Here is a 12,375-nt window from a genome sequence, read left to right on the forward strand (position 1 = left end):
TGGCCGTCTTTGTGACGCACTAAACATCCAAAGAAAGCTAATGAATTCTGAGCTGGAAAGTGTTTTCAGAAATAACAAATGCTTTTTTTTCTTCTAGTTGACCACTGATCAAGCACACGGACTGAGTTTGAATTCAGCTTGAACCTTACCATATGGAATGGATGGTGTAATCGAAGTGAGAAAAAAAGTAATGACATTTTTAAACTAAACACCAAAGCAATAGGTGATGCACGTGTAGTAAGTTCAATCCTACAAGCCGAGAAGACAGGATAAGATCAAATTAATGCCTGTGTGACAAAAGATACTGGGCAGAAACCCATTTCTGTTCTGAAGCCACAATAAAAAAATAAGCTCCAACAATTTATTCGTCTATCGGCAAAGGTAGTATAAAAATGAGTCTCATCATTAAAGATGATTGCTTTTTCTTCGAGGATCTATATATCTTATTAAACAGGGGATGGCAGTCTTCCCGAGCCAGGTCTATCCACCACCTGTATCATCTAACGACAATCTACGTTTTGGGACAGATCCTGGTCTCAGCTGCTCAAAAACTTTTGTCGAATACGCAGCGGAAACCAGATGCAAGAGTTTTGATGATTACGCATTAAATAAAGATCTTTCTTCCATCAGTCAACAGACAGCTGCGAAAAGCTAGTTGGGTGAATATTATATAGAGAAGCTTGTAGGTTGAATAATAATTTGAAATCACAAACCAGATAAAAAAAAACGAGAAAATGACAATAGAATACTGTCAGTAGTTCCTTCAGATCGACAAAAAAAAATCAGAATTACAATATATGATTTTCTAGCAATGCAAGATGAAAAGATTTTTGACTAACAACTAATTACAGCATATTAACCCAATGTTTTGTGAGATTATCCCCATTACATATATCAGCTTTCCCAATGCACCCCACAAAGAAGATGTCCATATAACTCCACACAACAGTTACAGTCAGGAAAATGTTTTGATGTACTGGTACTGGTCATTGCGACTCCCTAAATTTAAAATCTAGGAATTGAGGGCAGTGTTTGAGTTGGGCTAGCCCTTGCGGTAAAAGCTTGGCTATGAGACTGATAAGGCTTAATTAAGCTCTGCTGAGATACCTTATAATAAAGTTCCTACTGCCTTTGCATCATTGTCAGAAACTCCAGACGCGGTGTCAGTAGCAGTGGTTAGGCCCTTTATGAGATACTAGCAAAGATAGGATAAGACATGGAGAAAATTACTCGCATTAAAGATGCTCTGGCACACCATATTGACTGAGGAGTGTATAAAGAGCACCTGGAGACTGGGGCTGGATGATCCTACAGCTAGAAGCCATTATAGACAACATTTCCTCAGGCATGTATGGCTTTTCGGTAACTCTTGTTCCGCGAGTGCAAAATGATTCCAGAGGTGTATGCAAGCATACGAAAGCAGCTCTAAAGTGTGCAACTTTTTAGCTTTGTGACAGGGACTTTGATGACTAGTACCAGTGTGTATTAAAATTCCTGTGATTTAATTTCACGAGGAGAGGCACTTGACCTTGAGACAGAGTCAGTGGAGGAGCAAATAAAACTAATATACTCATGAGTGAAGTATCATACTGTCTTCCCCAGGACACTGGGGTGATGCTTTCCAGAGATTCATACGAAGTCTTATGCTTTGTTGGGAAGGCCGGTCAAGTAGATAGGGGGGGATAGGAACAGCTGACCATGGCGCTGAGTGAATTCCTTCAGGTCGGGTATGGGTGTCCTTCAGGCGGAGGATGGATGAGTAATAATGGATGGATGGTTTACAGGTTAGAGTGAAACATCAGGAACCACAACCCATCTAAATGTTATGTGATACAGACACCTCCAACAGACTGGGAGAAACATGCATGATTTATGGGTGATTGATGGATGCCCCCCTGGGTTTGCGTATACCACACACTGGGAACCTAAATTGTACCGGTTAAATTATGTCCCAGTCCTCACAAAAGCCAACAAACTGCTATCCTTTCACTTAGTTTAATTAATATCACCCTCCCTCAATCACGTTAAAATCAAGTTATAATTATTACATCTGAGTGGTCTGTGATCCAGTTCACTCTCCCTCCACTATATCCCAAAACTGTTGTACTTAGCTAATGACTTTACCATGAATTCATTTAAAATGGAATAATTACTAGATATTGATTTTAAATTTAATCACAGTCACTGTAACAAAGAAACCTTCGTTGGCAATAATTTTTAACTATTTATAGAAGGAGTGCTTTACTTACATGTAAGGGAATCACAGTAGGCCACAGGCATTAAAAGAAGGGAAACGTATCGGGGCTTCCAGCACCATAAGAATAAGGCCATGATGCCTCCAGTTATATAAAAAGGAAAATGACCTGGGGCTATAGTCATTTAATGAATCGGAAAGTATTCGGTTCGTTAACAATATGAAAAGGGGAAACGTTGTGGGGTCTCCAGCAGAATAACAAGGAAAAAGTACTGGACTACCAGATTATAAGGAAAATGTTTAAGACCCTCCAGAAGCATTAGAGAGGAAAATGTGTTGGGATTTAATGTATGAAGTGGGAAGCTTGTAGCTACCAGAAGTGTAAGAAGTGTGTTATGGTCACCACTACTACATGGAGCGGGAAGGTTGTACTCACCAGCAGTGCAAGAACAGAAGTGAATTATGGTAACCTCTACTGTGTGAAGCTGGAAGGTTGTAGCCACCAACAGGGTAAGAAGAGAAGTGTCTTATGGTCATCACTGCTGTGAAGCGGGAAGGTTGTAGCCACCAGCAGAATAAGAAGAAAAGAGTGTTATGGTCACCACTACTATATGAAGCGGGAAGGTTGTAATCACCAGTGCAAGAACAGAAGTGTGTGAAGCGGGAAGGTTCTAGCCACCAGCAGTGCAAGAAGAGAAGTGTGTTATGGTCACTACTTTATGAAACGGGAAGGTTGTAGCCACCAGCATTGCAAGAAGGAAAGTGTGTTATGGTCACCTCTGTTCCATGAAGCGGGAAGGTTGTAGCTACCAACAGAGTAAGAATTGTGTTATGGTCACCTCTGTTGTGTGAAGTGGGAAGGTTGTAGCCACCAACAGAGTAAGAAGAGAAGTGTGTTATGGTCACCTGTACTGTGTGAAGCGGGAAGGTTGTAGCCACCAACAGAGTAAGAAGTGTGTTATGGTCACCTCCACTGTGTGAAGCGGGAAGGTTGTAGCTACCAACAGTGTAAGAAGGGAAGTGTGTTATGGTCACCTTTATTGTGTGAAGCGGGAAGGTTGTAGCCACCAACAGTGTAAGAAGAGAAGTGTGTTGTGGTCACCTGTATTGTGTGAGGCGGGAAGGTTGTAGCTACCAACAGAGTAAGAAGAGAAGTGTGTTATGGTCGCCTCTACTCTATGAAGCGGGAAGGTTGTAGCTACCAACAGAGTAAGAAGATAAGTGTGTTATGGTCACCTCTACTGTGTGAAGAAGGAAGGTTGTAGCCACCAACAGTGTAAGAAGAGAAGTGTGTTATGGTCACCTCTACTGTGTGAAGCGGGAAGGTTATAGCCACCAGTAGTGTAAGAAGAGATGTGTGTTATGGTCACCTCTATTGTGTGAAGCGGGAAGGTTGTAGCCACCAGCAGTGTAAGAAGAGAAGTGTGTTATTGTTACCTCTACTGTGTGAAGCGGGAAGGTTGTAGCCACCAGTAGTGTAAAGCAGAAGTGTGTTATGGTCACCCCTACTGTGTGAAGCGGAAAGGTTGTAGCCACCAGCAGTGTAAGAAGAGAAGTGTGTTATTGTTACCTCTACTGTGTGAAGCGGGAAGGTTGTAGCCACCAACAGAGTAAGAAGTGTATTATGGCCACCTCTACTGATCATGACAGAAATGTTAAAAGCGGGGGAGGGGACATGGTGTTGGAATGGTTGGTATTTTTCTTTAAAAAATGTATGAAAGAGGGGGGGAAGGTACCTAGGGATTGGCAGAGAGCATGTATAGTCCCTTTATATAAAGGGAAGGGGGACAAAAGAGATTGTAAAAATTATAGAGGAATAAGTTTACTGAGTATACCAGGAAAAGTGTACAGTAGGGTTCGGGATGTGTAGATCAAGTGTTTACATTGAAGCATATATGTGAGCAGTATTTAGATAAAGGTAGGGAAGTTTTTATTGCATTTATGGATTTAGAAAAGGCATATGATAGAGTGGATAAGGAAGCAATGTCGCAGATGTTGCAAGTACAGTATATGGAATAGGTGGTAAGTTACTAAATGCTGTAAAGAGTTTTTATGAGGATAGTGAGGCTCAGGTTAGGGTGTGTAGAAGAGAGGGAGACTATTTCCCGATAAAAGTAGGTCTTAGACAGGGATGTGTAATGTCACCATGGTTGTTTAATACAGTGGTCCCTCGATAATCGTAGGGCTTGAGAGTCGTAGATTTCGGAAATCATAGCGATATTTTCGTATAAACATGGGCTCGCTAATCGTAGAGTGACTCGCGAATAGTAGTTCGTCTGGGACAGGTACACACAGCCCCGAGCCGCCTCACACTCCATTCCCAGCCAGTGTGCCATTGTTTATCAGTGAGTGAGGATGATCCCACAAGTTCATACAATACATTTCATAATATTCCATTCGTTTTAGTGTTTGCAACTGCTAAATAAGTCACTATGGCTCCAAAGAAAGCTTCTAGTGCCAGCCCTTTGGTAAAGAATGTGAGAAACACATATAAATTAAGAAAAAGTTTGTAGAAAAATACGAAGGTGGTGGTGGTAGAGTGGAAGCAGTTGATAGTGGTTGATGGTGGTAGAGGGTGGTAGTGATGGTGGTAGCATTGTAATAGTGGTAGTGATGGTGATAGCATTGTAATAGTGGTAGAAGGTGGTAGCGATGGTGGTAGAGGGTGTCTTTTTCAGCAATTCTACCAACTCCTCCAATGTTGGAGTTATATAGGGCTACAGAAAACACCGCCGCCTCAGCTGCTGCTTCACCACCATTATGGACGGCTTACTCTCAGTGGCCCTTATATACCCAACAACAACACAACACCTCTCGTGACATACATAATGACTTATTCATTCTAGAGTATATTCCATGTTTCTATGTTATTAATATTGTTTATTATGTCATATTAGTTGAATTGTGATAGATAAATAAGCCACAGAGTTGATATTAGTGTCATATTCTCCAACAATAAACTTGCCATCCCTCCCTCACACAAACTTGATAAATGAATCTCAGCATGGATTCACGAGAGGTCGTTCCTGCCTGACAAACTTACTGACGTTCTTCAATAGAACATTTGAGGCAGTTGACAGTGATAAGGAATATGATATTGTTTATTTGGATTTTAGTAAAGCCTTCAATAGAGTACCTCACAAGAGACTCTTAAGAAAAGTGGCAGCTCATGGTATAGGAGGTAAAGTTCTAGCATGGATTGAGGCATGGCTTACCAATAGAAAGCAGAGAGTTACCATTAATGGAGTGAAATCTGAATGGGGATTAGTCACTAGTGGCATTCCACAAGGATCAGTTTTAGACCCTCTCTTGTTCATAATTTACATTAATGACCTTGATGAAGGGATTACGAGTGACATGAGTAAATTTGCTGATGATACAAAGATAGGCCGTATAATTCACTCTGAGGAGGATATCAATGAACTCCAGGACGATTTGGACAAATTAATGTCTTGGTCTGAAAAATGGCAGATGAAGTTCAATGTGGATAAGTGTAAGGTACTTGCCCTTGGTAATGAAAATAACCCTCGAAGCTATAATCTAGGTGAAGTTGAGCTTGATCATACAGAATGTGAAAAAGACTTGGGAGTCATGGTAAGCAGAAATCTAAAGCCAAGACAGCAGTGCCTTAGTGTGTGCAACAAGGCCAACAGATTACTTGGATTTATCTCAAGAAGTATAAGTAACAGAAGTCCAAAAGTTATTTTACAGCTCTATACATCACTAGTGAGGCCTCATTTAGATTATGCTGCTCAGTTTTGGTCCCCTTACTACAGGATGGATATAGACTCATTAGAGAACATACAGAGAAGAATGACTAAAATGATTTACTGTGTAAGGAACCTCCCGTATGAAGATAGACTCAAAGCCTTAAATCTCCACTCTCTGGAGAGGCGTAGAATAAGGGGAGATATCATTGAAGTGTATAAGTGGATGACGGGCATAAACAAGGGAGATATTAATAAAGTACTGAGGGTGTCGAACCAGGTAAGAACCAGGAATAATGGATTTAAGTTGGATAAATTTAGATTTAGAAAGGACATAGGTAAGTACTGGTTTTCTAACAGAGTTGTAGATGCGTGGAACAGTCTTCCCAGTGGGGTGATAAAGGCTAGGACCTTGGGTAGCTTTAAGAAGAGACTGGACAAATATATGAGTGGGAGGGGCTGGGTTTGATTGGTGTCATTGGGTACGGGAGTTATTTCTAGGGAAGCTTTAGGTAGTAGTCGTTTTGATAAGGATCTGCCTCGCATGGGCCAGTAGGCCTTCTGCAGTGTTCCTCCATTCTTATGTTCAAGAAGATCATAAGAAAGGAGGAACACTGCAGCAGGCCCTTTTTGCCCATACTAGGCAGGTCCTTTACAATCCTTCCCACTAAGAACATAACAATGGACGAACACTGCAGGTCTATTGGCCCATACAAGGCAGGTCCTTATCAAAATGACCTCTACCCAAAGCTACCCAAGAATTTACTCCTGTACCCACTGACACAAATCAAACCCAGCTCCTCCCACTCATATATTTGTCCAAGCTCTTCTTAAAGCTACCTAAGGTCCTAGCCTATATCACCCTACTAGTAAGTGTGATGTTAAATAAGAACATAAGAACTTAAGAAAGTAGGAACACTGTAACAGGCCTGCTGGCCTATACTAGGCAGGACCTTCACAAATCCAGCCCACTAACAGAACAAATGCTACCCAAGCAATAAGCTCAGGTGCAAGTCCGACTCAAATCCAACCCCTCTCACTCATGTATTTATCCAACCTAAATTTGAAACTACCCAATGTTTTAGCTTTGATCACCCTACTAGGCAGACCGTTCCATTCATCAACTACCCCTATTCCCAGTGTTCATTTATATATTTTATTAGTGCTTTACATTTATTTGGCATTCTTTTCTGCATGTAAATCTATAAGCTAGGTAAGTGACCCCTGAAATGACCTAGAGTCCTTATGGAGGGAGATTCCCCTTCCAAACAATAACCTCTCTTCCCTCTCTCCTCCTCCCTGTCTTCCATTCATCAACAACAGCCTTCAATAAAGGTAATTCTCATGTTGAATGTTCATTCTTTTGTGCGTGTACATCTATCTTTAAGGTAAAAAAAAAAAATTGTTGTTGATACTTCTGGGTGTCAGGAACAGATTAATTGTATTTACATTATTTCTTATAGGGAAAATTGATTCAAAAATCGTAGATTTTGATAATAGTAGCACCTCCAGGAACAGATTAAATACGAAAAACAAGGGACCACTGTATATTTATAGATGGGTTGTAAAAGAAGTAAATGCTAGGGTGTTCGGGAGAGGGGTGGGATTAAATTATGGGGAATTAAATACAAAATGGGAAGTGACACAGTTACTTTTTGCTGATTATATTGTGCTTATGGGAGATTCTGAAGAAAAATTGCAAAGGTTAGTGGACGAATTTGGGATTGTGTGTAAAGGTAGAAAGTTGAAAGGGAACATAGAAAAGAGTAAGGTGATGAGGGTATCAAAGGATTTAGATAAAGAAAAAATTTATATCAAATTGGGGAGGAGGAGTATGGAAGAAGTGAATCTCCATGACTATGGTGCTCTTTGCACCTACTCCTAGGTTGAGGGACTGATTACCTCATCTTCTGTACATAGTTCTACTGTCTTCAAGTTATGTCCTAGAATTTGTATTGATAAAGCCACTGGATGGCGAAACGTCTACAATAAAGATACCCAGATGTTGCACATGTGTCTTAGATTATGCTGCTCAGTTTTGGTCCCCTTACTACAGGATGGACATAGACTCATTAGAGAACATACAGAGAAGAATGACTAAAATGATTTACTGTGTAAGGAACCTCCCGTATGAAGATAGACTTAAAGCCTTAAATCTCCACTCTCTGGAGAGGCGTAGAATGAGGGGAGATATCATTGAAGTGTATAAGTGGATGACGGGCATAAACAAGGGAGACATTAATAAAGTACTGAGGGTGTCGAACCAGGTAAGAACCAGGAATAATGGATTTAAGTTGGATAAATTTAGATTTAGAAAGGACATAGGTAAGTACTGGTTTTCTAACAGAGTTGTAGATGCGTGGAACAGTCTTCCCAGTGGGGTGATAGAGGCTAGGACCTTGGGTAGCTTTAAGAAGAGACTAGACAAATATATAAGTGGGAGGGGCTGGGTTTGATTGGTGTCAAGGGGTACGGGAGTTATTTCTTGAGTAGCTTTAGGTAGATGTCGTTTTGATAAGGACCTGCCTCGTATGGGCCAGTAGGCCTTCTGCAGTGTTCCTACATTCTTATGTTCTTATGTGAATGTTTTCAGATATTTGGGAGTTGATGTGTCAACGGATGGATTTATGAAGGATGAGGTTAATCATAGAATTGCTGAAGCAAAAAAGGTGAATGGTGCATTGAGGTATATGTGGAGGCAAAAAATGTTATCTATGGAGACAAAGAAGGGAATGTATGAAAGTATAGTAGTACCAACACTCTTCTATGGGTGTGAAGCTTGGGTTGTATATGCTGCAGTGATGAGGCAGTTGGAGGCAGTGGAGATGTCCTGTCTAAGGGTAATGTGTGGTGTAAATATTATGCAGAAAATTCGGAGTGTGGAAATTAGGAGAAGGTGTGGAGTTGATAAAAGTATTAGTCAGAGGGCTGAAGAGGGGTTGTTGAGGTGGTTTGGTCATTTAGAGAGAATGGATCAAAGTAGAATGACATGGAGAGCGTATAAATCTGTAGAAGGAAAGCGGGGTAGGGGTCGTCCTCGAAAAGGTTGGAGGGAGGGGGTAAAGGAGGTGTTGTGGGCGAGGGGTTTGGTCTTCCAGCAAGCGTGCGTGAGCGTGTTAGATAGGAGTGAATGGAGACAAATGCTATTTGGGACCTGACGAGCTGTTGGAGTGTGAGCAGGGTAATATTTAGTGACGGGATTCAGGGAAACCGGTTATTTTATATAACCGGACTTGAACCCTGAAAATGGGATGTACAATGCCTGCACTCTAAAGGGGGTTTGAGATATTGGCAGTTTGGAGGGATATATTGTGTATTTTTTATACATATATACTTCTAAACTGTTGTATTCTGGGCACCTCTGCAAAAACAGTGATTATGTGAGAGTGAGGTGAAAGTGTTGAATGATGATGAAAGCATTTTCTTTTTGGGGATTTTCTTTCTTTTTGGGTCACCCTGCCTCGGTTGGAGACGGCCGACTTTTTGAAAAAAAAAAAATTGTAAGTAAAACATAGTTCATATTCGGGCTGTGGCCCGTACGTTGGTTTGCGTGCAGCCAGCAGTAACAGCCTGGTTGATCAGGCTCTGATCCACCAGGAGGCCTGGTCACAGAACGAGCCACAGGGACGTTGACCCCCGGAACACTCTCCAGGTAAACTCCAGGTAATACCATATTCATTTAGGATGTCAGGTCATGCTAATATAGTACTACTTTTGGCACAGTTTAGTTTCAGATAAAAGATAATGTTTGCCTCAGAGATGAAAACCATTAAATATTGTTTTCTTATTTTACAGGAATATCCACTTCGTTTGTATCGTGTCTTCCCAACCACCATTGGCATCCATCTAGAGACAGTGGCTTGTGTCGCAGAGTCCTTGGACCCTCGCCATGTGTTTTTACTTGATGATGGTAAAGACATATATGTTTGGCAAGGGAGTAAAGCAAAGAAAACACTAACCACCAAAACCAGACTATATGCAGAGAAGATGAATAAAGATGAACGAAAGAATTCGGCAGAAATTCATACACTGGTGCAAGGAAAGGAGAACAATGATTGGCCACAATTTTGGGCAGCTCTTGGGCTTGAAGAAGGTGAAGAAGAGGATCTTGAAATTGAAGAACATGTAGATCACAAATTTGTTCCTGTTGTTCCAAGGCTTTACCAGGTTGGACTAGGTATGGGCTACCTTGAACTTCCCCAAGTTGATGTACCTGAAGGCAAATTGATTCAGAAATTACTTAGTACAAAGAATGTATACATCTTGGACTGTTTTTGTGATGTATTTGTTTGGATTGGTCGTAAATCAACTCGTTTAGTAAGAGCTGCTGCCCTGAAGCTGTCTCAGGAGTTGCTGAAAATGATAGTTCGACCCGAACATGCAGTGACTACTCTTGTTAAAGAAGGAACTGAGCCACAGGTTTTCAAGACAAAATTCAATGGCTGGACAGATGTTATCGATGTTGACTTCACACGTACTGCAGAGTCGGTGAGGAAGACCGGAGCCAATCTAAAGGATTGGGCTGCTAAACAAGAGACCAAAGTGGATCTGAGTGCCTTGTTCACACCTCGACAACAACCAATGACCTTAGAAGAGGCTCAGCAGTGTATGGATGAGTGGAACGATGACTTGGATTCAATGGATGCCTTTGTGTTGGAGGGTAAAAAGTTTGTCAAGCTTCCTGAAAATGAACTCGGGCATTTCTATTCCTCAGAGTGCTATGTATTCTTATGCCGTTATTGGGTGCCTGGAGACCCACCAGAAGATGAGAAAGAAGAGGAAACTGAACCAGAGGATGACTTTCAGTGTGTGGTGTATTTCTGGCAAGGAAGACAAGCTTCTAATATGGGATGGTTAACATTCACTTTCAGTCTTCAGAAAAAATTTGAAACATTATTTGGAGATAAGCTTGAGGTGGTGAGGATGCATCAGCAACAAGAAGCTGTAAAATTTATGGCTCACTTCAAGAGAAAGTTTGTCATACATACAGGAAGACGTCGGCAAGAGAAGCAGCCAGTTAAAATGGAGGAAGAGCCTCAAGAAGTCAATGCCAAGGCAGTTAAGCCCAAATTTAAGCCCAAACAAAGACCAGAACCAGTGCCAGAGGAACCTCAGAAGCCTCAACCAGAACTTTTCCACATGCGATCTAATGGCTCACCGCTCTTCACACGCTGTATCCAGATCAGGCCAAATGCTGCTTCTCTCAACTCAGAGTTTTGTTATATACTGAAGGTTCCCTTTGGACAGGACGATGACAGTGGTATTGTATATGTGTGGTTGGGTGAGAAAAGTGATGAAGAGGAAGGAAGACTAGCAGAAGAAGTTGCACAAGAAATGTATGACCCAGAAAAGTACAGTCTTCAGGTGTGTTTTCCTTTTTTCTTTGTTTTATAATTATGTATCCCAGTAGGAATACCTTATGATTTATGATTTTCTAGCTATTTAGCTTTGGTTTCTGTATATTCAGAGTGTGCTAGTTTTTGCATGAACTTCAACCTGTGCACCATTTATGTTAAGTTCTTAAAATTGTTCCCTTGGAACAATTTTAAGAACCAATTTCTTAGTAGTCAGGTGTGGGGTTCTGTATATGTATTGCAGTATCAGATAGGCAAAGCCAAACAGTATTGCACAGGAGGTGTGATTCCTTTGTATTTACAACTTCCCCATGATTATTGGAATAATAGTGCCGCAGTACATACACAGTACTGTACTAGAGGCTCGTGCTACACATGCACATGCTTCAGATGTACTGTATATTCTACTAGGCATGACTAGACCTTAAGGAGAGAGTTTTCTGTTGATATTCTTGATGTGATAAAAGAGGCGCTGTCAAGATATTTTAATGAAAATAAGAAAAAATTTTGGAGTGAGTTAAACAAGTTAAGAAAGCCTAGGGATCAAATGGATTTGTCAGTTAAAAACGGAGTAGGGGAGTTAGTAGATGAGGAGATGAAGGTATTGGGTAGATGGCGAGAATATTTTGAGAAACTTTTAAATGTCGACGAAGAAAGGGAGGCTGTAATTTCATGCACTGGACAGGGAGGTATACCATCTTTTAGGAGTGAAGAAGAGCAGGATGTGAGTGTGGGGGAGGTGCGTGAGGCATTACGTAGAATGAAAGGGGGTAAAGCAGCTGGAACTGATGGGATCATGACAGAAATGTTAAAAGCAGGGGGGAACATAGTGTTGGAGTGGTTGGTATTGGTTTAATAAATGTATGAAAGAGGGGAAGGTACCTAGGGATTGGCAGAGAACATGTATAGTCCCTTTATATAAAGGGAAGGGGGACAAAAGAGATTGTAAAAATTATAGAGGAATAAGTTTACTGAGTATACCAGGAAAAGTGTACAGTAGGGTTATTATTGAAAGAATTAGAGGTAAGAGAGACTGTAGACTTGCAGATGAGCAAGGAGGTTTTAGAGTGGGTAGGGGATGTGTAGATCAAGTGTTTACATTGAAGCATATATGTGAGCA

At 41.1% G+C, this 12,375-nt stretch overlaps 1 protein-coding gene across 1 annotated transcript in view; it reads left to right on the forward strand.

The window, feature by feature from the left end:
• Window positions 1-4,611: 4,611 nt before the first annotated feature.
• The window catches only part of LOC128687656 (protein flightless-1-like), a 29,042-nt gene continuing 21,278 nt past the window's right edge, over window positions 4,612-12,375 (forward strand). The window contains exons 1-2 of the mRNA XM_070079998.1: window positions 4,612-4,671; window positions 9,697-11,286. Coding sequence (XP_069936099.1) covers window positions 4,627-4,671; window positions 9,697-11,286 — 1,635 coding nt within the window. The 5' untranslated portion in view covers window positions 4,612-4,626. The remainder of the gene's footprint in view (window positions 4,672-9,696; window positions 11,287-12,375) is intronic.

The sequence above is a fragment of the Cherax quadricarinatus genome, unplaced genomic scaffold, assembly GCF_038502225.1.
Source record: "Cherax quadricarinatus isolate ZL_2023a unplaced genomic scaffold, ASM3850222v1 Contig70, whole genome shotgun sequence".
In the NCBI taxonomy this organism is placed as follows: Eukaryota; Metazoa; Arthropoda; class Malacostraca; order Decapoda; family Parastacidae; genus Cherax; species Cherax quadricarinatus.